A 24,486-nucleotide genomic window follows, 5' to 3' on the forward strand; every position below is an offset into this window, starting at 1 on the left:
GATGAAGAACTTATTTATCTGGTAACTAAATACTTCTTGTATTATTACCTTACATCAACAATTAGTCAAAGTATTAGCACTTGGCACGGACTCATCTACTTTATGCAAATTGTGAAAACTTTTATTTTTAACCAATCAATTTACTTTTTTATTTTGTGCACACGGTATTCGTGAGTTGTTTTCTTCACTTACCTTGTCTTGTTGAATCTGTTTCGAAGACACTTTTCGGCCAACCTTATAGGCAACACTCCCCAACTTGAGGAGAATTTCCATTTAAAGGGACTATGTCACGGAGATTTCGCAGATTTTTGGTCTAAACTGTTCTGAAATTAGTGGAAGGCAACTAAACCCATAAAAAACAATATCTTTGAACATCTAAAGGAAGATATGATCTTAGTTTGCGGTTAGAAATCAAGCTAAAGCTACAAATATCGATTTTTGGAAGACGCGCGGAAACAATTTGAAAACGTTTGCCTAACGTTTTCAAATTGCAATCCGTTTCCATCCGCGCCATCCGCAGCCAATAATGCTAGTTAACAGTTTCAGTGCTTTAATATAGCAATTTTTAATAAAAATGGACTATTATTTCTAGGTTTCATGCGACACAAATATAAATTTTGGCTGTTCAAAAATCTGGTAAAATCCGTCAGGTGACACAGTCCCTTTAAACTGATTAAATTGATTTCAAGGCTGGCACTACGCAAAAGGGCAAAGTAATATTTATTGGCCAATATTCAACTAGCACAGCTAGTCTTCTAGACTATTATGACTTCATTCCTTTTAATAATGTTTAATCCTTCATTAAAGTCCTGGTCCTGAAGAAGACTAGCTCTGCTAGTTGAAACGTCGGCCAATAAGTACTACTTTGCCCTTTTGCCGTAGTGTCAGCTTTGCAATCAATTCAGTTTAATTTACACTTTAAGTGATGACTGATACGTCTATTTCTTAAACAAGGAATCCGGAAAACAGACAAGTCAAGCAGTTTTTAAAATTCTTCGTTGTGTGGTCCTCTGCCCGGCATCGATCTCATTTGTCCCTACAGTCAACTCTCGCCTTGCAGACACCTCGCTATTTCGGACACCCCGTTAATACGGACAGGAGTTGAAGTCCCGGCAAATAAGAATTACTGAAAATAACTTTCGCTACTACAGACTTTCTTTATAACGGACACCAAATGATGGTCCCGAAGGTGTCCGTTATAGAGGGAGTTGACTGTAGTCCTCTAGATCTTGGGAAGCATCACGCCCTTGATCCAATGCGGCCTAAGTAAATCACGCGGGGCATAGAATCGCGGCATAATCGAAGTCTTAAATCACATGTTTAATATGTAGCAATTGCTTAAGGCGCATTTAACGGTAGTATTCTCAAAATGTGTAATTTCAGATTGGACGTGTGTTCATGGAGGACTGACGCTGGCGCTGGTAAATAATAAATATTCATACGTGAAGAGTCGGAAAAATATCCGCCTGTAATTTTCCTCTGATTTCTCGAATCTGATTGAAAGCAGCTCTTTTTCCACAATTACGCCACGCTATCTTGAAGTTAAACACACAAAATGCCAGCAATAGCTTCTGAAAGATCTAGTTAGAATATTGGCAACTTGGCTTACGTTTCTGTAGCTTTTAACTTACAGGTTTTTGTCGAAGATAAATCTCTGGGTTATTTGATACTACGGAGTACGGACAATCCTTGAAGCACGTTGGTTGATGAATTAGAGCGAGAAATTATCCTAGCGTCCAGTAAAAAGAAACAGTTTTCACGATCCGTTTTACACAGTGATCCATCTGATTTCTGGTGGGGGGGACTTATTTATTGAATGTAGTTTTTTTTTTTTTTTTTGGGGGGGGGGAGGGGGGCCTATTTTATTTAGCCGAACGATAGTCTGTGTTCAGTTTATAATCAGATTATAACCGTGTTTTTAAAATAACGATTCTTGTTGAATTGAGTGCGAGTTCTGGTAATACTTCTCCCGAAGCTTGCAAGTACTAATTGTGATTTCGTGCTCACATTGCAGGGACGGCGGAGCCGGGGGGGGGGGCTTTAGACCCCAGAATTTCAGAAAAAATAAAGACTTATTAAGAGAAGGGTCTATTAAGCCCCCCCCCACTTCAAGTCACTAGTCAGCCCCCCCCCCCCACTTGGAAAATTGCTCCGCCGTCCCTGCATTGATACCAAATGTTTGTGATTTGTTTTTTGGTTGTAAAGTTAAAGAGAGGAGAGGGGTGCCGAATAGAGGATTTACGTATTAAAGTATCACGCTAAACTAATCGATATATATTCTGTAACCTTGGTTCTTTTTTACGCAAATCCGGGCAATAACATCTAGTTGATCATTCTGTACTTCCTTAAAAGGAGCGTTACTAAGTGGAAATAGCAAGCAAGGAAAGAGGTTCTCAGAGGTTAGTTATGAGCAATCGTTCATTCTTATGCTCACTAATGAAGCTGACGCAAACAAGATAAACGTAACAAAAATATTACTTTATTACTCGTGAGGAAAACTCAATCATCCAAGCAATACATTTCTTTTTGAAAACCCTCAATATTTGAGTGCTAACCTTTGTGAAACTAAACAGAAAGTTGAATATAAAACTAACTATAACGTACTCTCAATCGGATACCTATACAATGCAACAGAACAAAATAGGTCTGCAGAAATACAAATAAGCTGTTATGATCCATTAAGGATAAAAATCTTACGATATTCTTTCGGCATCAATGACGGCGTCACATCACACTATCTAGCTACTTTTTATTTTTTTCTGATTACTTTAATGGGAAATTTTTCTGAAAAACTATCACATTTTAGCTATCACAGGCAAAGAACTTTAATTGTTAGTAAGTAATTGACTTTCACCTTGTTCTGTTTTCAAACTTTCTCTCTTTACAGGCAGATAACACAAGACTGCTTTGGTATTAACTTTTACTAAATTTTCCCATTCGTTTAAAGAAACGTCATATACCTCCCCTGGTGGAATTCTAATCCCAATGTCAATTGGAAATTTATTGATGATGAAATACACCCTCCCTTCTATTTCCACTGCACCAAGCTTGTTTGGTGGAATATGTTTTTGTTCAACAACAGACCAAGTGTTGTTTTCCTCATTGTAAACTTCTACAGGTGCAAAGTTACCGCACAAGATAACACTGTCGTAACAAGAAATTCTCCCCCCTGCCACGTAAAGTCTGTTATTGACAACAAAAAGACTCGATCCAAAGTGGGGCTCGCAGGTTGAAGCTTTTTGTTCCCATTCATTCTTAGCTGGATCAAAACAGTGCACTAAAGCTGGTTTATCTACCCAATTAGGGGACATGGAATCACCCTGATTCCTTTTATATCCATGAATTACAAATACTTTGGATTTCAAAACCACTGCTTCTACAGTACAGAACTTATCTTTACGATCACATTTCTTCAAAAAACTCAAATTAGCTCCACTTTGCCAATTTTTATTTACCAAACTGTACCTTTGAGGCGGATTGGATTCACTGATTGCAAACATATGGCCGTCAACAGAACAAAGGCAGTCAATCTGATGGTTGAACCCCAGAAAAGGTGGCAGTGTCCCCCATGTATTATTAACTGTGTCGTAACGATCAATAACAAAGCGACTACCGTATTGCTTCTGTGCAGATACATACAAGTAATTTGCAACATATTCTGCACAGAAGCATAAATGATTTTGTTCACTTGCTTGTGTAATGGATGGCAGAGGTTTCCATGCTTTGGTTTCAACAACAAAGTACTGCATCTTCGTCTGAAGGAAAATGGCAACAAGAACCTGAAACAAGATAAATAAATCTTGTATTAAATCTTTGCCAGTACTATGCTGATGTCGTGTTGATTGAGGCTTTTACACACAGTTTAACCTTATACTGCGTGGGTTCGTGAGCCTTTGGAAGGGGTGGAAGGAAAGGGGTGGGGGGGGGGGGAGGCAGAAAGTACTTTTAACCCTGCATCTCCAGAAGTATTTACACGGAGGTAGTAAAAAGCACCCAATGCCGTTTATTTCAGTCCCCCCGTTGAAATCTGCAATTAATTCTGCAATTGAAATCTGCGAAAACAGTGAAGTCCTATTTCCTTTTCAGACGAAAGGCCTTTAAAAAGTTACCCATCCCGGTTTTTGTTCGACTTACTACTCGGGGTGTTTTCTCCTATCCCGGCTCCCAGTGAGTCCCTCTTCCGCTTGCGGACTCAAAACTTTCAAGTGTCATACCCGGGGGGTACTCCCATATGTGGCCTATATAGGTATGTGCCGCCCGATAGGGTATGGTTTTTGAGGTTCTCGGTCCTTAAATAGAGTATCATTTTTGCTCCTTTTGGCAATGTGTTCCCGGTGTGATCCTTAGATAGGGTACCTTAATTCTATTAGCTAAAATAAACGCCCAGCTAAACGAAAAAAAGATATCTTAAAACTGAATTTTCTGTTCAGGTACTAGAAAAGCGATTTTATAAAGATTTGTGTCTTGCCGTGCGCGGTTAGCCGTTATTTGGGTCGTCACGGAACGCTTCTCCTCCCCTTGAATAGGGTGTCATTTTTCGGTTTTGGGCCTTAAAAAGGGTATTAATTTTCGCTTTCTTTATCCTTAAATAGGGTCAGGTTTTGAGAACCTTGGCGGCACACCCCTATCCGAAATTTATGGGAGTACCCTACCCCCCCGGGGTGTCATAGTGAAGTGTACTTTCTCTTACCGGGTTCATTGATCGTGGTTTTGTTTTTTCTACAGCAAATTTAGAGTTGTGAGAAGGCATGTGTTTATAGATGGACACTTCATACACCAGCATGTGAATCTCAGGAACTCGCTGCATCTCCTCTGTATCCAATTCTTCAATCACAACCCTGATGTCCACCAGCCCCAGACGAACAGCTCCGAGAACTTTGGCCGCAACTGCCATCCTCTCTTCCTTCTTGTGTTTAATCCACTGCATCACTGATTTGAAGACGAACGTCTCCGAAGGTGCACTGAGGTCATCTCGACTGAGGAGGCTAAATAATTGATCTGCGCCAATATGAGTTAGAAATTCTTCGCTTTCACAAACATCCTTGTACATGGAAGCCATCTTGTGCTCCGCTGCCTCTTGCAGATCTTTTAGTCCGTGTCTGTCGGCAATTGTAGAAAGCAGACAGTAGTTGTGTAGGTCAAGTCGAAGCTGGACAAATTCCCTCTTCAAGAAATCACAGCTTTGTTGAACAACACTTGTGACTTGAAGGTGATCAGCGGCGGCAAGAACTTCAAACACGTTTTCCTCGTTGACATGAAGATCTCCAGTGTAGATGGAGTCCATGACAATCTTTAAAGCATCTGGTGAAACGCTTTCATCTTTCAGTTCGATCACTTCCTGGCTCGACTCCTTCATTCCATCTGTAAACATGGCGTGGAAATAATCGCTATTCGCAGCAAGTACAATGCGATGAGCCGGAAAGACTTCTTCGCCCGCTTTTAAACGGACGTCGATGAATTCACTTTCGTTTCGAAACTGAGCACATTTGGACAATAGATCAACGGAATGGGCGACCATTTTGCATTGTTTGAGGCAATAGTTTCAGTTCCACTCTTAGAGCGAAGTATTAAATTGAGACGATCCTGGAATTTTTTGATGCTCGCGTGATCGCGTGACCTATGATCAGTGGCGCCGCCGTCACGCGAATAAACGACTGAAGGTCACGAAAACTATTTGTTTTGTTAAGGAATTCTATTCCCCGGGAAAGTCGCCAGATTTTCGATTTTCAACATCAGTCGAGTCAAAACGTACTACACTGTATTGCAAAAATACTAGACATTCTTTGTGAAATCCTTCACCTGTGACTTTCATTATCACTCGCCCCCCACCCTCCCCCTCCCCCAACAAGCAGCCCAGAAGCGCTTCCCGCCAAGATAGTTTGGATTATCGAAAATGTATTTTCTGTTTCATAGTTTTAGAAATATACACACAAAAAATACTCTTGTCCATTAAATGGTCTTCTTGTTTTAAAAATGTTTCATTCGCTACACTTAAATATTATAATTTTTAATACTATTCTAATAACAACTAAATATTTTAACTTTTATTTAAATACTATTTACATATATTAATTTAGTTCCAAAGGTTTTTTCTATTTAACAAAACATTTATAGTTCATTATACAAACTTATCAATATTATGGAACAATTGTTCTTTAAATGTTTTCTTAATGCAGCTGCTATACTTAAAACACACTGAATGCTGTAAATGCAGAAAGCTGTGATGTTCTCATAACATTTTTGGAACACAGAAATCTTTTATTTTAGTCTACAGTTTGTCACTCTCCAGTAACAGTTCATTTGATGGTTTAACTTCACTTGACACTTGCGTCATTTCCTCATACACTTCATCCCTGTTCACTGGCATGTAAACAAACACTGCATCTGCATCGTGTTGAGAAATTGGCTCCCAATCCTCAATATCAACATGATAAACCTCATGATCACCGATTCTGATTCCGCTGTCGTAGGCAAAGTTTCCAAGTATAAAGTAAATGCGACCTTCGATCTCCACTGCGCCATAATTATTGGGCGGTATGTGGGGCTGTGGAACGGAGCACCATTTGTTATTCTCTTCGTCATAAACTTCAACATGCCTGGATGGCACAAGTCCCCTTTGGCGTTTGCTGGGTGGGACTGTTTCACCCCCTGCGACATATAATTTTTGACCCACTACAAAGGCACTAGCATGGCTATGGCTGTAGGCTGTCCCTGCCAATTTACTCCACTCATTTTTGGCAGGATCAAATCTGAACACTCCACGGTCAGCACCTCCTTCCGCCCAAGATCCACCAATAGAATAAATGCAACCATTGTGCACTGCCAGAGCACAGCCATATAAGCCTTGCTCTTCTTGGAAGGCGATAAGCTGCCACATTTTCTTGGAGAAGCTAAACCTCTCTGATGCAGCAGTGTGATTAACGTCACTGCCACCAATCACATACAAGAAATCTTCAAACATGCATGCCTGGAAATCCTTGCGAGTATTCTTCATGGGTGGCAGGGTCTTCCAAGTGTTTGTATCAATCTGATACTGATGGACATCTTTCTCATCAAAAACGAACAGGTGATTTCCAGTGTAGAACACTGCAGGCTTGATCTGGAGGCTCGGTAATTTAAGGCCAGGAAAAATCTGCCAGGTCTTGGACTCACTGTCGAAGTACTTGACTCCGGACGTCAATGATAGTGAAACTAAGGCCTGAAAATACACAGAAAAGATATATTTAATTGTTTGTACAAATAAAAGACTGTTTATGGAAAAAAAAATCTTTAGGTACCTTCAGAAAATATTGATACTGCTTCTACAGAATACTTTTTGGTTTTTCTTCCCCTTTTTGCATTGCTGGAATTTCCAGTTAAGTACCAAGCACTCCATTAAAAAGTTAAGCTTTTGAGACAAATTCCTAGAGGGCCTGGGGTCAACCTCGTTTCCCAAAAAAGAGATGGCCTGGGAATAATGGGCCTGGGTTTCTTCACTCAAGTTTTTTATTCTCCTGAATCCATCTCTGCTTTCATACATTACTTTTCTATACCGTTCTGTTATATCTAAAAAAATTTAAAAAGCAAATCGATTTCTTAACACAGACAAAGACACCCTGACCCCCTCCCCCTACTTCTCCACCGATACCCCACTCGACCCTGACAAAATTAAGGCTTACTCAGGTGTGCCACTAGGCGTGGTGGGGTGGGGGTATTTAGAGGAATCTATTGGTACTCACCTTGGACGAAAGACGAGGCAATCCTTTTTCTTGTGCAAATGGCGAAAACAGGAAAGGACGGACATGCTGTAGTAAGCACTTGTACATAAACGAAAAACACTCGGGAATCTCTCTGAATTCTTCAGATTCAAGTTCGGCGAGGACGACCATTATATCAACCAATGCCAGCCGAACTTTATCAAGCAGTCCAGCTGCATGTGGTAGTCTCTCCTCTTTGTTGTACTTAATCCACGCTATCACAGTCGTAAAAAGAAATGTTTCCGAAGGCACGCTAAGATCGTTGCGTGACAGAAGCAACAGCAACTCGTCTGCAGTGATGTTCTCCAGAAACTTCTCTTCTTCACAGATGCTGCCAAACTTCAGAGCAAGCGCTTGCAGGCTCTCCTCTCGGAGCTTCGTCAGATTGTGTCGATCGGCCACTCTGTAAATTTTCAACCGAGTTTCCAGGTGGAATTTGTCTTGGCTGAGGCTGTTTACGATGTATAACGAGCATTTCTCGACGACGCTTAGAATCTGCAGCTGGTCGGCCGCTTCCAAGACATCCAGGACATTTTCTTCATTTAGCGGAAGAATTGAAGAGTAGATGAAATCTAACAGCAGTGCAAATGCCTCTTCAGTCAAGTCGTCGCCCTTGAGTTCCACCTCGGTTTGCGAGCTTTCCTTCATACCAGCAGAAAACATTGCATCAAAGTAGCGACTGGAAGCGGCCAGTACAACTTTATGAGCGTGAAAAGCCTTTTCTTTCACTTTCAAAGTCACGTCAGTATATGCTTGGTTTTCCCGCATTTTGTTCAAACTTTGAAACATTTCTCGCGAATACATTGTATCAAACTCTTTCTCGCTCTCCATTTCTCTTCCAAATCAAGAAAATACCGCCAAAGGTGCCTTTAAAATGCTACGTGTTTTTTCTCTAGTGAGTTTAAAAAATAATAAAAAAAAATTCTCAAGCATTCAATTTATTCAACTTTTAAAATAAACCACTTTTCAACGCACGTGAATGAAGCGTCTTTCCCATGTGATTTATTGAATATCAGCGAAATGATTGGTTCTCGCCATTGAAAAGCCAGACTACCAGTCGCTACCAGACTGTTACGTTTACAGGTCTTCGTGAAAACCTGCACGCACTCACTGAGAACCACGGATTGTATTTTGTCAATATACTTGTTCATGTCAAAATTATGCAAATATTGTCCGTGTGTAAACATAACAAAGCTCTCGTTACAGGTGATCGCGTGATGTCAATTTTTGGTGTCACGCAAGGAGATACTAAAGTCACGAAAAGAAAGTCATAAAGTGTAACAATTAATTAATTTTGCGAGTTCAAAAAAGGCCGCCTGTATAAATGGTTAATATTTGCATAAAGCAAATTTCATACAAAAATGACAAATTTAAAATGATTGATAAACCGTTAAATCTGAGATGTTGCTTACTGAAAAATTATGTTAATTTCCATGAAGAAATCACACCCTTGTTTGTGATACAGTCAACTCTCTCTTAATGGACACCTCTATAAGACGGACACCTCCATAAGACGGACACCTGGTGATGGTCCCTGCCGTTTTTCAGTCATTTTACTGTAACCAAACTCCCTATAAGACGGACACCTCTCTAAGACAGACAACGGACACTTTGAAATTATCAACGGACACTTAAGAAGTGTTTTTTATCATGTTTTATTAGTGAAATACTTCCAAACTTTGTATCGCTAAAGCAAAATTAGTCAGTGCCCTAAGGATACGCATATACCAAGCTTACTAACCAAACACAATGAAGCTTCTCTGCTTACGTGAAGCAGTGAATTATCGATTGTAATGAAAAAACGAGTCAATTTTCTGATAATTATTATTGATGTCCCAGTTTGTAGGTTTTGTTAAAGAAAGCGACTTTAAACAGACTCAAAACAGACGTGTATTCATTGTGCATAGGTTTAGCTTTATTTATCTTAAAATTACTGGTGTCATGTTTCCTAGACTCTCTACAAGACGGACACCTCTCTAAGACGGACAGTTGCGGCCGGTCCCGAAGGTGTCCGTCTTAGAGAGAGTTGACTTTAATGTGTTAACTGTTATCAGCTGTCTGCTGTCGACATTGTGATATTGTAGAGTTAAATTATTTGTTGGTCACTTTTGAGCGTTGTGATGGTCGATTTTTTAACTTAGCTAATAGACACAAAACAGACAGATCATTTCATAACTTATTTATTGCCCTCACTATGCATGATAATAGCTTGACAACTGATTTAAATATTTTCAAATAAATAATCATTACTGTTTTGTTAAACTTTGTTCACTGGATACAATGTACTACATGCATTCTGAAATATCTTTGCGGGTTAGCATCTGTACTTCTAACAACTTCTAAGTAAAATGATAGACATTTTTGAAAACTTCAAAAAATGTAAAATGCATTAATTAAATATTTAAAAACATAAAACAAGTTCATAATGAGATTAAGTCCACAGCCATGCATTAAAATCTTCTATTGGTTCAATTGTGGCGTTTAAAGTGTTTATACTGCCTTCAGAATAACAGTGTTGTGTTGTCCATGCTCCAGATTCTTTTCAGAGGTACAAATGAATCACACAAGCTTGGAGTAGATGTTGTCTCTCTTCGTACAGACAATTTATTCCTTATGAGAGAAAAAGAGGAAATTTGAAACCCAAACTCTCTGTATACTGATTCATGGCGCAGCTCTACATATATCCATGTTGTAACTTGCGCACAAAAATTTAAAACTGAGCAACAACCAGAGATACTTCATAGATTGCCACTACAGCGCGGCTACTGTTACCAGGGTCACCCAGACAAAGTTAATCAATCATAAAGCAGAATGGGAACAATAGATTCCAACATTTTTACTTCAGCCAACGAAATGTCGAGTACAGAGTACTTGGTGATTGGTTAACATTGTCTGGGTAGCCCCAGTAACAGTAGCCATGCTGTAATAGCACTATGTCATCAGTACAGAATTTTCTGGGGTCGAAGTTCCAACCTCACTTATTGCGGTCTTCACTGACATGCAAACTCTGAAATTCAAAATCCAACTAATGATTGCATTTTTTGTTGCCGTCAATCATAATTATGGTGACCGCCAAACACGAAAAACAGAAACAAACAAAATGGTTCAAAATCCTTCAATCACAAGTGACAGATGCAACTTTGACCCAGTTGAACTTCTGTTTCCTGAGAGGTCTGCTGAGATGATTGACGGCAGCAAAAACCGTAAACCATTGGTTGAGGATTGAATTTCAAAGTTTGGATATCACCGAAAACTGCAATAAACAGTGGATATATTGATGCCATGAAGTGAGATGAGTGTTTACTGAAGGTAAAAGCACAAGGTGGTCCCACTTGGATCAAGTTCTATGTATCAATTGCTGTCATTCTTGTCAACTTTCCAAGCTTCTTTCACTTTACTGATTGCTTCCTCCAAACCTTCTTTTTTGGATTTTAAATCCCCCTCTAGACTAGTAAGCTGTTCTTGTGAAGATTCTAGTGATTTAAATTGTTCCAAAAATGAAGCAACTGTGCCGTAAAGCTGTTCATTTGATTGACTTTTTGTTTTGCCTTCATCAGCGCTTCCTTTATCTTGTGATGTGTCTCTTCCACCAGTAGAATGTTCCAAAGCATTTTCTAAACAAAAAAGAAAACATACATTCATAACAGAAGAATCCTGATTTCTTTGCCATGAGATATTAGGAGGTTCAAGAAATCGGGGGTAAAATTTTTTGGAAGTACAACCCAAGGGAAACAAGAATTGGTTCAAAAAACCGAAATTTTCAAGAAACTGACTCATTCAGGCTTCGAGGAATCGGGATTTTATTGTATTGCTGGTTTTCACTGACAAACATTATGGTACAGTGGAACCCCGTTAATACGGACACCAAGGGGACATGCCAAATTGTCCTTATTAACGGGGTGTCCGTATTAAGTGGGGTCTCAGAAAAAAGTCACGGACACATGTTTTATCGACACAAGGACAATACAGTTTCCTTTGTAACTGAAACTCTGACCGTAACCGTTCTTAAACTCTAAACTCGTTTAAAAAGGACGGTAACTTTACTTTGCAAGGAAGCTTTTAGCTTGCGACACAACCACGCAGACTGAAGATTCGACAAAACCTGCAAGTCACGCTATTAAGCTACTCTTTGTTATAAAATCGTTTTTACTTGTCGAATTCTGTCATTATCAATTTGACTAGGGTTTCAATGTCTTCAAGTTACCAAATAATCGCGAAAATAAAAATTGACAGTGCACAGATAAACCTGATAAACTGTGTTCGTAAAGCGGGGTTGACAATGTATGACAGTTTGTCACTCGGGACACGGAAAAGTGTCTGTTGTCCGTATAAACGGCTGTCCGTATTAAGCTGGTTAATTTAAGAGAAAATGTATAAGGTTTTCTTTGGGACCAACGAAACTGTCCGTTATACAGGGGTGTCCGTATTAAGCGGGTGTCCATAAAACGGGGTTCCACTGTACTGTCACACGCTGCTAAAAAAAAATACAAAGCTATTGAGTCAAAAAAAATCAAGAATATCACAGGTTGTAAAAATTACTATAGATAGTCTATGTGTCCAAGTCTCAGGTCTGTTATGGTATTCGGTACTCAAGTTATCTGTCAAAATGTTGCACACAGATTTAGAGAGCACAGTATGGAAACGCCATAATACAGCTGTGTGAAGGGGCTCCAACATGGCCGCCGGAAATCAATGAAAACATCTGGCATTCACTCCTGCTATAAATTAAGATGGTCAGGTCACCTTCATGACCACGTAAACATTCACATAAACACTATTCGTAAAACCTCAACTGTTCAGATTGTTAAAACTAACAGGATGCGGCATTTTCAAAGCCTATGTGACAGCCTTCAGGCAGCCATTTTGATGTTGTGAGGCGTGAAACTCCGAAATTCAAAATGTTATATCTTAAAGATGGCAGATGCTATCAAGATGAAAACCTTCAATAATTTATATAAAAAGGATGTCTAATAGCCAATGAAGGATAAAAAGTCAGGGGTCACGTGATTCTGGATCTTAGAATTTTGATGAATGTCACATGAAAACCAACCACTAACAACCAGCATAGTAAATCAAAAATTCGAAAATCAAACTCATTCTGTGGATTGAGTTAAACTGAGTTCCTCAAGAGAACGAAATCGAACACCTAACTTTGCATGAGTACCATTCCCCAGGCTGAGGGAAGCAATGTGCAGCTTTTCCCGCTACTTTTCTTTAAACTTTCAATCTTCACCCTCCTTTACATCAAAGCAGCAATTCTGGTAGCCTTTTACTACACATTCAAAGGTAACAATCCACACCATGTTTGAAGCCATATCTCCGGAATTTCTGTGTTTACAAAAAACATGTGCTTTATTTCCAGCTGAATTAACTCAAGCCTAAAAGAACTTGATATTTATTTTCAGCACAAGATTTACAAAAATCAAGAGTTTGAAAACCAAATGTTTGATTGAACAATTTTTTGGTGTGAGTTCAGTTAAGTTTGATTGCCAAACTCAATCCACCAATTGGGTTTGATTGAGTTCGATTGAAATTCAGTTCGATTGGGTTCGATTTACTATGCTGGACTAGAGCGATTTTCACTTGAGTGTCAAAAGTAATTCGCGTTTGCTTTGGTTTTGCATTACTACGCTCATTGATTGGTTTAAAACTCTCGCGCCACTTTCTCAGCCAATCAGAAGTAAAACCAAAACCAATCGTCACTCGCTCACGCACGTTTTCCCGCGCTTCATGCTGGCTACATGTATTTGCTTCAAGTTTTGATTGGTTCACTAAATTGTCTGTGTTCTTCGTGATTGGCTAGAGTGATTACTTTGGTTTTAGTTTTACGACACTCAATTGAAAACTGCTCTAACACGATATAAAATACAACATAAATAAAAGTTACTTCATTTTTTAATACCTTTTTTATTTTTTTGTTGAAGCAGAGTAACTGGAGTGAAATATAAACAATGTTTCATATTTTATAGTGCATTAAATTTCTTCGTATCAAAATACTGTAATATTAGAATATGAAGGTCTGAATCTTAATGAGGTATACAGTATGTACATGTATTGTGGAAAAGTTTTATTTATTTATTTTATTTATATTTTTTAAGGAATAAACTTAAAACAATTTTAGAGTAATAAAAAATAAAAAACTCTTAACGTACCTGTTTTATCCGAGTAACTTGCTGTGCTGTTTATTTTGCCTTTTGTTTGATCATGAGTTGCATGTGAGTTGACATTTTCTCCTACAATTGGTGACTTGAACACAACATCGTCCTCTTTTGCCGCCAACAGATCTTCCAGGATTTGTTCCACAGATGGAGGAGAAGGACCCTCGCGAGCTTTTGGACTAGACATTGAAAAGGAATCTAGAAATACCATCACGAAAACTTAACATTTGAAGAGAAGATTATATCACGCTCCTATGGCCGCCATGTTGGAAGGGGATTGAATCCGCTGACCGCTTGTTGACATTTTACTGCTCTCCCCACTCCTCCGCGTCCTGTTGGAACTCGAGAGCGGGAAAGATTTTGGACCAGTTTCTGTGAAATGTTGTGAATAATGAGGAAAATAAACCTCGGAAAGCTGCGGTGCTCAACACATTCTACCTCTAATGGTCATTCTCCAAGTGGCGCATCCACAAAGAATCAATCACAGTCTACGATTTCGAGTTTCTTCGTAAGAAAACCTTGTTCAAAGGCGAAGGGAACTGACAACAGTGAAAGCAAATCAACAGTGAATGGAGATACTAGTGGTGCAAAAGCTGCCAAGGTAGGATTGCTGATAAAACTGCGTTAGCTAAAAACGTAATGCCTGCTTGCATTTGCCCTTGATCTTAAATTTGAACGGTCTTGGATACCATATTCCTACATATTTTGCATGGAGGCTTCATTTTATCTTTATACATACAGTGTATGCCCAACCGCCTCCCCCTCCCCCCTCAGTAGCGATATCAGCATGTTTTCTTCCTGATGTCCAACTGTTATGTATGTCTAGCTCTGAATTAACATTTTTTCGTTGACCCAGGCAGTTATTTTATTATGCTTAATTTAGTAAGGAAGGAATGATTCAGTATTTACTGCGAGATTTACAGCCTAATGCCCCAGGGGGTGTACTCGGGATTTCAAATGATGGGGATGATCGAATGGGGGCAAAATTCAAGATCCAAAAAAATCCCGAGGGCTTCCAATATAACCCCCAAAAAAATCCCTAGATCAAAAATTAGCCCCTCAAAAATCAACAGCAAAACACATTTGTTTGTACTTTATTCACAGAAAAACGCAGCGAAAGCACTACCACGAATGTTCAGATTGTTTTAAATACCCAAAAACATCCCTACTTAAATAAAAAAAATACTTGCCAAATTTTCCTACCCAAAAATATCCCGGAATCGAAAATTTCAAACCCAAAAAAATTCCTTCGATCATCCCCATCACTTCCCGCGTACCCCCCTGGGCCTGATGCACCCAGAAGGGGATCTGTGCTCAGGTGGAGGGGGATTTCTATATGAAAGGGACAGGAATTCTTATTGTCTCGCTTAGGGGTGCAAATTATGGATTTTGGTTTCACCTAGGTAGTTCAGAAAAGAAAGCTAATATTTGTAACATCATTTTTTTTCTCTTTCCCTTTCATATGGGAGTGTACCCCCAGGGATCATTGTTGGTCAAAACTGGGAGTCCTCCCAGTGGGATCGAGGAGGGGTGGGCACCAGTTCGGGGGGGGGGGGAACTTGTGAACTAAGACAACATAATTACATACATCCATTTGACAGATATGGATTGCATATCATTTATCTTTTTTTTTGTTCAATCAGAGAACTGCCAGCAAATTATCTCAGTATGAGAACAATGGTGACTGCAATGTGCAGGATTCTAAAAAGCAAAGACTTCATCTGGATCAGTCAGTACAGGATGACAATCATTTGACTTTGACAAACAAGGAAACATTAAGTTCTTCCACAATGGTTAAATTAAGCTGTTTTGAAAAGGACTCAAATTCAAAGGATCTGTCACCTGGTAATGATATCAGAAAAGGTGTGAGTTCAGTTTCTCGTTGTAAGGAGAATGACAAGTTGGATAAAGATGACAAAAGCAAGAGTAGCGGAAGTTACATCTACGTTAATGATGGTGACGATTCAGAGGAAATGGAGATCAACAGTAGCATTCCTGAAAACTTCAATGTGACAAAATTTGCATGTTCTTCACACCCATCGGTGAAATCAGTCAGTAAGGTCAAAGGCGTCATGGACAAAAAAGAAAAGGAAGGTTCTAAATCTTTCAACTCCAGGACTAAATCTGCATATACACCCCTGGAACTACAATTTCTTGAAGTGAAATCTAAATACTCTGACGTCGTTTTATTTGTTGAGTGTGGGTATAGATACAGATTCTTTGGAGAAGATGCTGAGGTAATCCTTTAAGAATGATATAACCTTAGATGATTTTTGCCCGAGGAGGGGGGGGGTACTCAAAAAAGTTTTATATGGGGAGGCTCCGCCCCAAGTTCTAACCCCTTACCCTTTTACATACCATTTTTGACAGAAATTGTACCCCTTTCGTATACCTTTAACTGAAAAAAGGTACCCCTTTCACATACCTAAGAGACATGGCGTGGACTTAAAATAGGACGTTTTCTCGTCATTTTTATGTAGCGCTTAATAAATTAAAATAATACAGCCATAAATTGCGTCTGTTCGAAATATTTTAATTAAAGGCCTTTTTAAATAGCCAAATGACAGATTTCCATACCCTTTCATATAATTAAACTCGTGAAATCCCTACCCTTTTATATACCTGAAGTCAGAAAAAGGTACCCCTTTTGGGCGGAGCCTCCCCGTATAGGCCATTATTGGGAGTACCCCCCCCCCTCCCCCGGGATTTTTGTACAAAAATTTGCTTTTATTATTGCTTTATTTATGGATTGTGCAGTTTTTGATCAGGCCAGTGAAATAAGATAACAGTAGTGAAGAAAGGTGGAAACTCTGACAATCTATAAGCTCTAGAAAAACTTCTGTTCAATAACACTTTATGAGCTGTTTTATATAATTGTCTTTCACAGATAGCTGCTAAGGAACTGAACATTATGTGTCACATGGATCATAATTTTAACACTGCAAGTATTCCTACACACAGACTGCATGTTCATGTCAAAAGGTACAATGTAATAATTTACAGCCATGTGCTTTAACGTAAGCTTCACTAAAGCTACTGCAGTGTTAGTTGCCCAATGTAGTAAGCTACATGTAAGACGTACACCTTTTTGGTTTTTAACTGGAATCTTAGAATTAACCTCAACATGAGGTTCAACCATCTCAAGAGAAAATGGTGGACATAACCTGATGAACTAGCACTCCTGGGGGATAACAACACTCTTAGCCCTTCGCACTAAAGAAACTCGAGTTAAGCTGCATTCTGTTGAGCCACTAGGGCCTACTAGACGATCAACCATAACTAAAGCTCCTTTGCAAACATCTGGTCCTTTAACTCAGGTTACCTTTACACGGGACCAGACTAGAACCGTTCCAAACCGGACTGGACCAGATCGGCTTCTGTTTACATGGAACTGTTTGGAACGGATGTAGGTGTTTACACGGAACCGTTCTGGAACCGGTCTGGAATGGATCCATTACTGGACCTGCAAAACAGCAGGTCCAGTATGATGTGGATCTGTTCCAAATTGGTTCCAGAACGGTCCCATAAAAACAGAAGTCCTGTCCGGTCTTATTTTTGGACCGGATTGATCTGTAACCGGTCCCGTGTAAACATAGCCTCAGATGATTTACATGTATGATGACACATCCCTCTCTTCAGGTTGGTTAGTAAAGGTTACAAAGTTGGAGTAGTAAAGCAGACAGAGACGGCTGCCTTGAAGGCAGCCGGAGAAAACAAGAGCAAAGTTTTCACCAGGGAGCTACAGGCACTGTATACAAAGACTACATTAGTTGGTGAAGGTATCTTTTTGTAATAAACTAATAGGTAACATTCGCAGCATTTAAGGATGTTAGCACTAATTGCTTAATTTGTGCATCCTTACTGCGCACAGAATTCATGGCACAACTGGCGTGCACTGAGAAAACTTTCTAAGCACATGTAGGGTGAGTGACCATTCTGCTCACTCCGCTTGGAGTTTGCTCTCTTAAATGGTCGGTGACCCCTACTTTTTCTTGACTGATTACTTTTTGTGAGAAAATAATAAAAAAAATCTATTGAGTGGAAGTTTGTTTTTATTGTCCCACTGGCGTTTGAATTGTAGCTTTTTGAGCTTTTTTGCCAAACAACAGTTTTAAATGCCTTTTTTCAGGGTTAAGTCTTACAAAAAGGATATCAACACTTGGAATTATTTACGTAACAGACGCCCTTCTACAAAATGTGATGAAGATCGTTTGCCTCTGTTTACTTATTTTCAATATTTTTAACTACAAGCCTTATAAAGACTGCTGAATCATGCGCGCCAATTTTTCAAAATCGGGGTAGTTTCTCACGCTTTATCTCTGCAACGAATTTGGTGACCACAACTTTGTTTTGTATTTCTGACACAAGTAACTCATTATCTGGCCGCAGTAAAAATTTTAAGAAAATCTATCAAGTAGAAAATTTTGGCTCGAACGTCCTTAAAATTCACCTAACTGAAACTTTCACTGTGCATTGGCCTTAATTGTACAAAGATATGAAGACTGTGGAAGATTTGGATGAAGTTGATCCTGTGGAGATGGGGAGTGGGTATCTTATGTGTCTTGTTGAAGTCGATCTACAGGACTCAAAAACAAGCAGTGACAAGAAAATCTTTGGCTTAGTGGTAAGTACATAATATACACTGTATATGTGAGGCATAAAACTCAGAGTAGCGAATAAATGGTTTTGAATTAGTCTGACTCCATAATTCTATGTTAATAATTATATAGAGTAAAGTGTCTTGCCCAAGAACATAACACAGTGGCCCACACCAGGGCTCGAACACGGACAGTTCGATCGGGAGTCCGGCATGCTAACCATTAGGCCACCGTGCCTTTCACACTTACTTATGAACCCATAAAAAATGCCTCTTTGAGTATGACTACACCCCCTGGCCTCTAACCCTGCCCCCAAAAAAGATGATTGTCCGAAAGAATCTCAGGTGGGATTATTTTTCACAGGCTGTTCAACCCTCCACTGGTGATGTCATCTATGATGAATTTGAAGATGGGCGAAGTTACACAGAGCTGGAATCTCATTTTGAGCATATCAGCCCAGAAGAATTACTCCTTCCTGAATCTCTAACTGTAAGAACAGAGAACTTCATCAGGGATTATGTTACAAGGGTTCAAAGGTTTGTCGTTTACTCTTCTGATATCTTGCAGCCTCTGAGGTTTTCACATCCAGAATGGGCGATTCCAGAAAATATCCGTACCATACCACGGACGGCTTTTTGGAAATCCGAGGGCAAGGGGGGTTCTTTGAACTGGAATTCCGAAGGCATGGGGGGATACTTACGATTGGAATCTCGAAGGCATGGGGGAGTTCCAGATCTTGGATTTCCAGAGGAGAAAACAAGAGTGTGTTCCTTGAAAATGCTTATTTAACAGACTACCAATTTGCAAATAAAGCACAAACTGACGACCGCGTCGCGGAAGCAGGATACAAGACAAGTATCGATCGATCAGGCATGTGTTTGCGTTCATTTACAAAAAAAATCGCTAAAATGTGGGTTCTACAGTACATCAAGCTTCAGAGGCCTTAACATTGATGAACTTCTTCATTCGCTTTTTGTTTTCTTGTCCAAGCGGATCCACAAATATTTAGTCCATTCAGTGGAGTGGGAAACTCTTTTGCTACGCTTCGAGATGCCATTTTGAAGTTCCTGGGTTGGGAGCGACTGCTGACCCTGAAGGCTCAAATTCAAGATGGCGGATATGTCAGTGCACTCGATCGTATTATCTTCCGGGTTTACACACATGCATCACACGATATACTTATTTTTATGTTCTGCACCAGTTTGGGGGGAAAGATTTCCGCACAGCCCCATACATTAATTATGTATGCAACTATTTCATACTATCACTATACACAAACAGCAATCATGAAAAGAACGAGTCAGTCAGAAGATTGTATGCATAATTAATGTATGGGGCTGTGCGGAAATCTTGCCGTTTGGGGCAATGTAAAGTTAATGTAGGTTGTATCTGTTGAATTCAAGGGTAAGGAGAAAAGTCTTATTTTTTTTACATTTTCATCCCAGAATCTCTTGCGTCATAATGACTGTCTCTATGTACAGATCGAGTCATTTGAAATAATTTGATGTAAAATACGCCACATTGGGCGTATTTGCGTACCCTGACGTGAATTCTGAAGAGCTTGATGAAAAAATGAAAAATCTGAACGGGAGGGGGGGTTAGCGATTATGGAATTCCGAGGGCATGGGGGGATAACACATTTTGGAATTTCCGAAGGCAAGGGCCGTCCGTGGTAGGGTACGGATATTTTCTGGAATCCCCCAATATAGGCTTTTTGCTGTAAAATTCACCATTTTGAAAATGGGGCAAACATGTTACAAAATACAGGGTTTGTATGGGAATTTAGGGATTTCGATGTCAAATAACGTCTTAAATTGAAAATTGAATTTCTGCATTATTTTTGAATCCAAAAATTTTGATGTCAATTTAGGTAAATGATTTTACTGTTGAAATTTAGGTAATGTGACCTGGGTAGGAAATTATAATCTCATTTTTTTCATAAACTTGTCTGCAAAATGGCAATTGCCTACAGAAAATAAATAATCAGAGCAAAAAGGAAGGAAAACTAAAAATGCAATAATAGGTTTCCCACCCAGGCCACACACCCCAAATTTCATCAGTTAAATCATTAAATTTCACCATTCATTAATTAAAAATTATTTACCTAATATCTTAAGTTTATGATTTTTAATATCTTGCAGACCAGAGGACAGTATAAGACTTGAAAGAATGTCTGATCAGCAATTTGATCACTCAGCTGCCCTGAACTGTATCACTGAATTCTATGAAAAACAGAAGCCAGTGAGAAATGAGGAAATCTGCAAAGTTAACATCACAACAGACTCAAATGAGCAGGAAAAATGCTCAGCCTTGGAAATAATCCTCAAGTTACCCAAATCAGTGCAGACATGTTTTGCAGCACTTATCCACTACCTGGAAGACTTCAAGCTAGAAAAAGTCCTTAGATTAACAAGGTATTTAATTATGATGATGAAATGTGCCCAGGGGAGGGGGGGGGGGGGTACTTGGGTCAGTTTTTGTTGGGTATGTGTCGCTGGCCTCTCAGAACCCCCACCCCATTATAGTCATATTCTATGGCCAATTATAGACCCCATCTTAGTCACTTTTGGGTAAATGTAATTTTTACGACCCCAACTTAGTCACTTTCTGTTTTTGCGTCTACAGTATCAATCCTTTTAACTAAGTCATTCTTAAATGAATTGACACATGGAGAGGGAAACGACAAAATCGAACAAAGAAACGAACACACTTACTGGCACGTCAAACAGACGAACTCTAACGGAAACGTATTTTCAAGGTTAAAAATCACAACTTGCCAGAATTTTCTTACTCTCAAAATCTCGGAAAAGTGTGACCCCATTCTAGTCACCCTATAAAAAAATCTTGAAAAGGCGACCCGCCATTATAGTCAGTCCAGTCGTGAAAATGTGACCACATCTAGTGGCACATCCCCGTTAGCCCATTTATAGGGAGTGCCATCCCCCCCCCCCCCCGGAAATGTGTTGTTTCAAAAACTATTCACTTATACTGCTTGCATGGAAGGTTTTTTGTTTTAAGACCCCTGCACCCGTTTGGAAATTCCAGTTTCAGGTTCAAACTTTCCTATTTGAGAACTTTTAATTTGCTTTTGAAATTTCCCTCTCTCTCAACTTTCCTACATGTATGACCTTTAGTGTACCTTGGGGCCTGTATGGATTTTTCGTAGAAATCGACACAATCCTTCCTTTTACCTCTTTTATACAACATAATTTTGGTTGAGTGGCCATTTTAAGAGGTCTGATTAATGTACACATTAATTATTAATAAAACATTTGTTTAATAAAGTTATTACGGTAACCATATATTTTCTCTTTTAATTAGTAACCTTTCTAGGTTCTCCATTCAAAACAAATGTCTAAAATTAAGTGGGCAGACTCTGAGGAATTTAGAAATATTCAAGAACCAGGTATTTAAAATAGAGCATTAAATTTTATCAGTAGAGTGTCACCGTCCAGGTGGAAGTTTATTAACGTTACTTGTCATCTTTGAATTGGCCTGTCTGTTATTGATTGAAATATTAATACCATTATTAATAATAATTTAAGAATAATTGTTTCCTGCAATTTTGCTTGTAATACAGTCATATACTGCTCTATAAAACCTTCTGTAAGTTCTGTAGAAACCTTACTTTTTTTCTGGAATTTCTTTGCAATTACATTGCAATATACATGTACAAAGATTACATTCACTCCTGGCCAGCAGTTTATTATTTATTATCTTATTTGCAGACTACTGGAAGTGAGAAGTCTTCCTTATTCTGGGTCATTAACCACACAACCACAGCTTTTGGCCGAAGGCTCTTGAAGAAATGGATTTCACAACCACTGCGTGATGTCAGGTACAACATTATACATAGTCGAACTTGTTTAACATGGACACTAAAGGCACAGGCAAGTGTGCCCTCATTATGGAGGTGTCTGTATTACAGAAGTAGAGTTTTTAAATTATTATGAAAAATAATTTGAACAATAGAATAAAATAGTCATATTAACAGGAAAATATCTTTCCAAGTGAGATTGATAGAAGGCTGGATGCTGTGACAGAGCTCTGCAGTCCTAGTGCATCAAGTTTGTCGTCTTTAAAGGGCCTCTTGACTCAGCTACCTGACTTAGAACGAGGATTATGCACCATTTACCATAAAAAGGTCGGTTTAATGCTGCTCTTTCCAACATTGTTTATGTAGAACATGAGATTGTGCTTGGTCATAAGATTCCTCAAAACCAGAATAATTTTCCAATAATTTTTCCTTGAGCTCATTAATTTTTTTTGTGTAAGGTGATCATATGGAATAGTGGCATGCACATTGTTTATCTGCTCTCTAAAGAGTAAATTTGTTTATCTCTCTTTACATGCATTGCAGGCCTAGCATCTAATATCATAGGCACGCAAAGTGTACAAATAAGTAGCCACTATGTCACTTAGTATCCTAAGCCTACAACAAAGCTACATATCCCTGCAGGCATTGCTTGCTGTAATGTTAGATTGATCATTACAGGGTCTCCCACAATGTAGTAACAGTTGCATGTTTTTTGAGCTTCTTGAATTTGAAATCAAACAAAAATGCAGGATGCTTTTGATCTCATGCAAACTGAACGTTTTGTTCTGCTTCATGTTTGTTACAGTGCACACCAGCCGAGTTTGTAGCGATAGCAAATTCCCTAGTAAGGCTCACCAAACACCTTCAATCTAACAAGGAAGTTGCTACAAGCAAAATGGAGTCTCCATTACTGAAAAATGTTTTCACTGAGGTAGAGAAAATTCACTCTTGTAAATAATATAAGGTTTTATTCAGCAGAAAAGTTATAAAATATGACATACCCTGGTGTATTATTCAACTTTCCACTGGCATACTACCATAGGAACAAAGATATGTAATACACATGTATTTGCACTCTAAAATGCATCATTGTTTAAAATAGTAAAAGGTGATTGTTCTCTGCTAAAAGTCACCTCTCATCCTTTTTAGGGCATATGTTCCTCTCTATACTTATAATTTCTTTTAATATGTTTCTCTGATGACCTACAATCCCAGACAAAACTGCAAAGTTTGCAGTGGATGCAACAATGAAACAGATGTAGCTCCCCTCCCCTCGCTAATCATTGCTAATTTATGGTGGTTGTTGCTTCCCTAAATTGAAGACAACGTTAAGCAAGGGGGGGGGGGGGGGGGGGATTTTTGTGTAAATTTGATAGAATTTAAATTTTTCTGAATAGGTTTTGTCTAAGATTTTAGGTGTTATTTTTATGCAAGCCCACAAAACATTGTTTCATTCTTGTAGGTTCCAAACTTTCTGGATGATGTTGGGGATTTTCTTAAACTGATCGACGAAAAAGCAGCCAAGTAAAGTACACTATAATTTTGCATTACACTGCTTTGTATTGCAATTGTTAGGGTTGTATTTGGTACAGGCGTGTCTCTTTTGATTGGACTGTGTCACGATCAAGTTAACTAATGACTATATTTTAAAAAGACCAGGAAATTATTAATATTAGAAGTTTACTTAGATATAAGTTGTCTAAGCAAGCTGAGTCAAGGGCTCCTAACACCTATTCAAAGTCATTTGCATAGTACTTTGTTATGCATGCAAGTCATAAGTCCCGTGGAAATGGTTAATTAACCCCTTGGCTCTCTCCCATTGGTGTAGCGGTGCAATATTAACCGTTCCCTTTAGCGTACACCACATTGCTTGGTCTTTTGACGGTAAAACGCCACGACTACAGTTCAAATGTCGCGCTCCGCCGTCCCTCCCTTAGCGATCTGTGTTCGGTGCATCAACTTCCAGCGGAGCGTTTATTTTGTCTTCGGGCTTAATTACCTTGTTTTTGTTTCTTTCACGTTTGCTATTTACTGCTTTGTTTCCCAGGACGCCCGAAGAAAAAAAAAAAAAAAAAAAAACTCCCGCTCCGCCGGTGACACTCTGTGTCGCATACGGCTTCACCGGAGTGTCACTCTCCATATCTTAACCATATAACAATGACAGCAGAAATAATATA

General features: G+C 39.0%; 4 protein-coding genes and 1 pseudogene across 5 annotated transcripts in view; 2 read left to right on the forward strand and 3 right to left on the reverse strand.

The window, feature by feature from the left end:
* LOC144650017 (3'-5' RNA helicase YTHDC2-like) overlaps positions 1–670 on the forward strand; it is an 81,454-nt gene extending 80,784 nt beyond the window's left edge. The window contains exon 45 of the mRNA XM_078509823.1: positions 660–670. The gene's annotated coding sequence lies outside the window, so the exon portion shown is untranslated. The remainder of the gene's footprint in view (positions 1–659) is intronic.
* Positions 1–5,572, reverse strand: part of LOC144655327 (kelch-like protein 25) — a 28,788-nt pseudogene extending 23,216 nt beyond the window's left edge. Inside the window, exons 1-2 of the transcript XR_013571076.1 lie at positions 4,691–5,572; positions 3,466–3,779 (exon numbers count right to left, since the gene is read on the reverse strand). The product of XR_013571076.1 is annotated as a kelch-like protein 25 (transcript). The remainder of the gene's footprint in view (positions 1–3,465; positions 3,780–4,690) is intronic.
* A 598-nt stretch (positions 5,573–6,170) lies between these two features.
* Positions 6,171–8,626, reverse strand: LOC144652540 (kelch-like protein 25). Its single transcript, XM_078512591.1, has 2 exons — positions 7,719–8,626; positions 6,171–7,198 (listed from the first exon to the last, which is right to left on the reverse strand). The coding sequence occupies exons 1-2, from the start codon at positions 8,565–8,567 to the stop codon at positions 6,269–6,271; spliced, it is 1,779 nt and encodes a 592-aa protein (XP_078368717.1). The 5' UTR covers positions 8,568–8,626; the 3' UTR covers positions 6,171–6,268.
* A 1,274-nt stretch (positions 8,627–9,900) lies between these two features.
* Positions 9,901–14,156, reverse strand: LOC144652550 (uncharacterized). The gene is made up of 2 exons (XM_078512602.1): positions 13,889–14,156; positions 9,901–11,350 (listed from the first exon to the last, which is right to left on the reverse strand). The coding sequence occupies exons 1-2, from the start codon at positions 14,103–14,105 to the stop codon at positions 11,088–11,090; spliced, it is 480 nt and encodes a 159-aa protein (XP_078368728.1). The 5' UTR covers positions 14,106–14,156; the 3' UTR covers positions 9,901–11,087.
* Positions 14,157–14,244: 88 nt separating this feature from the next.
* LOC144648084 (DNA mismatch repair protein Msh3-like) lies at positions 14,245–23,837 on the forward strand. The gene is made up of 12 exons (XM_078507721.1): positions 14,245–14,495; positions 15,538–16,131; positions 16,782–16,876; positions 17,534–17,673; positions 18,388–18,518; positions 18,856–19,028; positions 20,634–20,906; positions 21,814–21,898; positions 22,221–22,330; positions 22,504–22,636; positions 23,115–23,240; positions 23,772–23,837. Exons 1-12 carry the CDS (start codon positions 14,286–14,288, stop codon positions 23,835–23,837), a joined length of 2,136 nt encoding a protein of 711 aa, XP_078363847.1. The 5' UTR covers positions 14,245–14,285.
* Positions 23,838–24,486: the final 649 nt, after the last annotated feature.

Source organism: Oculina patagonica, chromosome 1 (assembly GCF_052425735.1).
Source record: "Oculina patagonica isolate OP01 chromosome 1, crgOcupat, whole genome shotgun sequence".
NCBI lineage: Eukaryota > Metazoa > Cnidaria > Anthozoa > Scleractinia > Oculinidae > Oculina > Oculina patagonica.

What these genes read in the sequence shown, in the direction of transcription:
- LOC144652550 (XM_078512602.1), bottom strand. Translation starts at nt 14,105, where the DNA reads ATGGTATTTCTAGATTCCTTTTCAATGTCTAGTCCAAAAGCTCGCGAG. An exon ending in AAGTTACTCGGATAAAACAG is followed by an intron (nt 11,351 to 13,888) that starts GTACGTTAAGAG and finishes TTTTTTGTTTAG; the next exon opens with AAAATGCTTTGGAACATTCT.
- LOC144648084 (XM_078507721.1), top strand. Translation starts at nt 14,286, where the DNA reads ATGAGGAAAATAAACCTCGGAAAGCTGCGGTGCTCAACACATTCTACC. An exon ending in GTGGTGCAAAAGCTGCCAAG is followed by an intron (nt 14,496 to 15,537) that starts GTAGGATTGCTG and finishes TTGTTCAATCAG; the next exon opens with AGAACTGCCAGCAAATTATC. An exon ending in AGAAAATCTTTGGCTTAGTG is followed by an intron (nt 18,519 to 18,855) that starts GTAAGTACATAA and finishes TATTTTTCACAG; the next exon opens with GCTGTTCAACCCTCCACTGG.
- LOC144652540 (XM_078512591.1), bottom strand. Translation starts at nt 8,567, where the DNA reads ATGGAGAGCGAGAAAGAGTTTGATACAATGTATTCGCGAGAAATGTTT. An exon ending in TGCCTCGTCTTTCGTCCAAG is followed by an intron (nt 7,199 to 7,718) that starts GTGAGTACCAAT and finishes GTGTATTTTCAG; the next exon opens with GCCTTAGTTTCACTATCATT.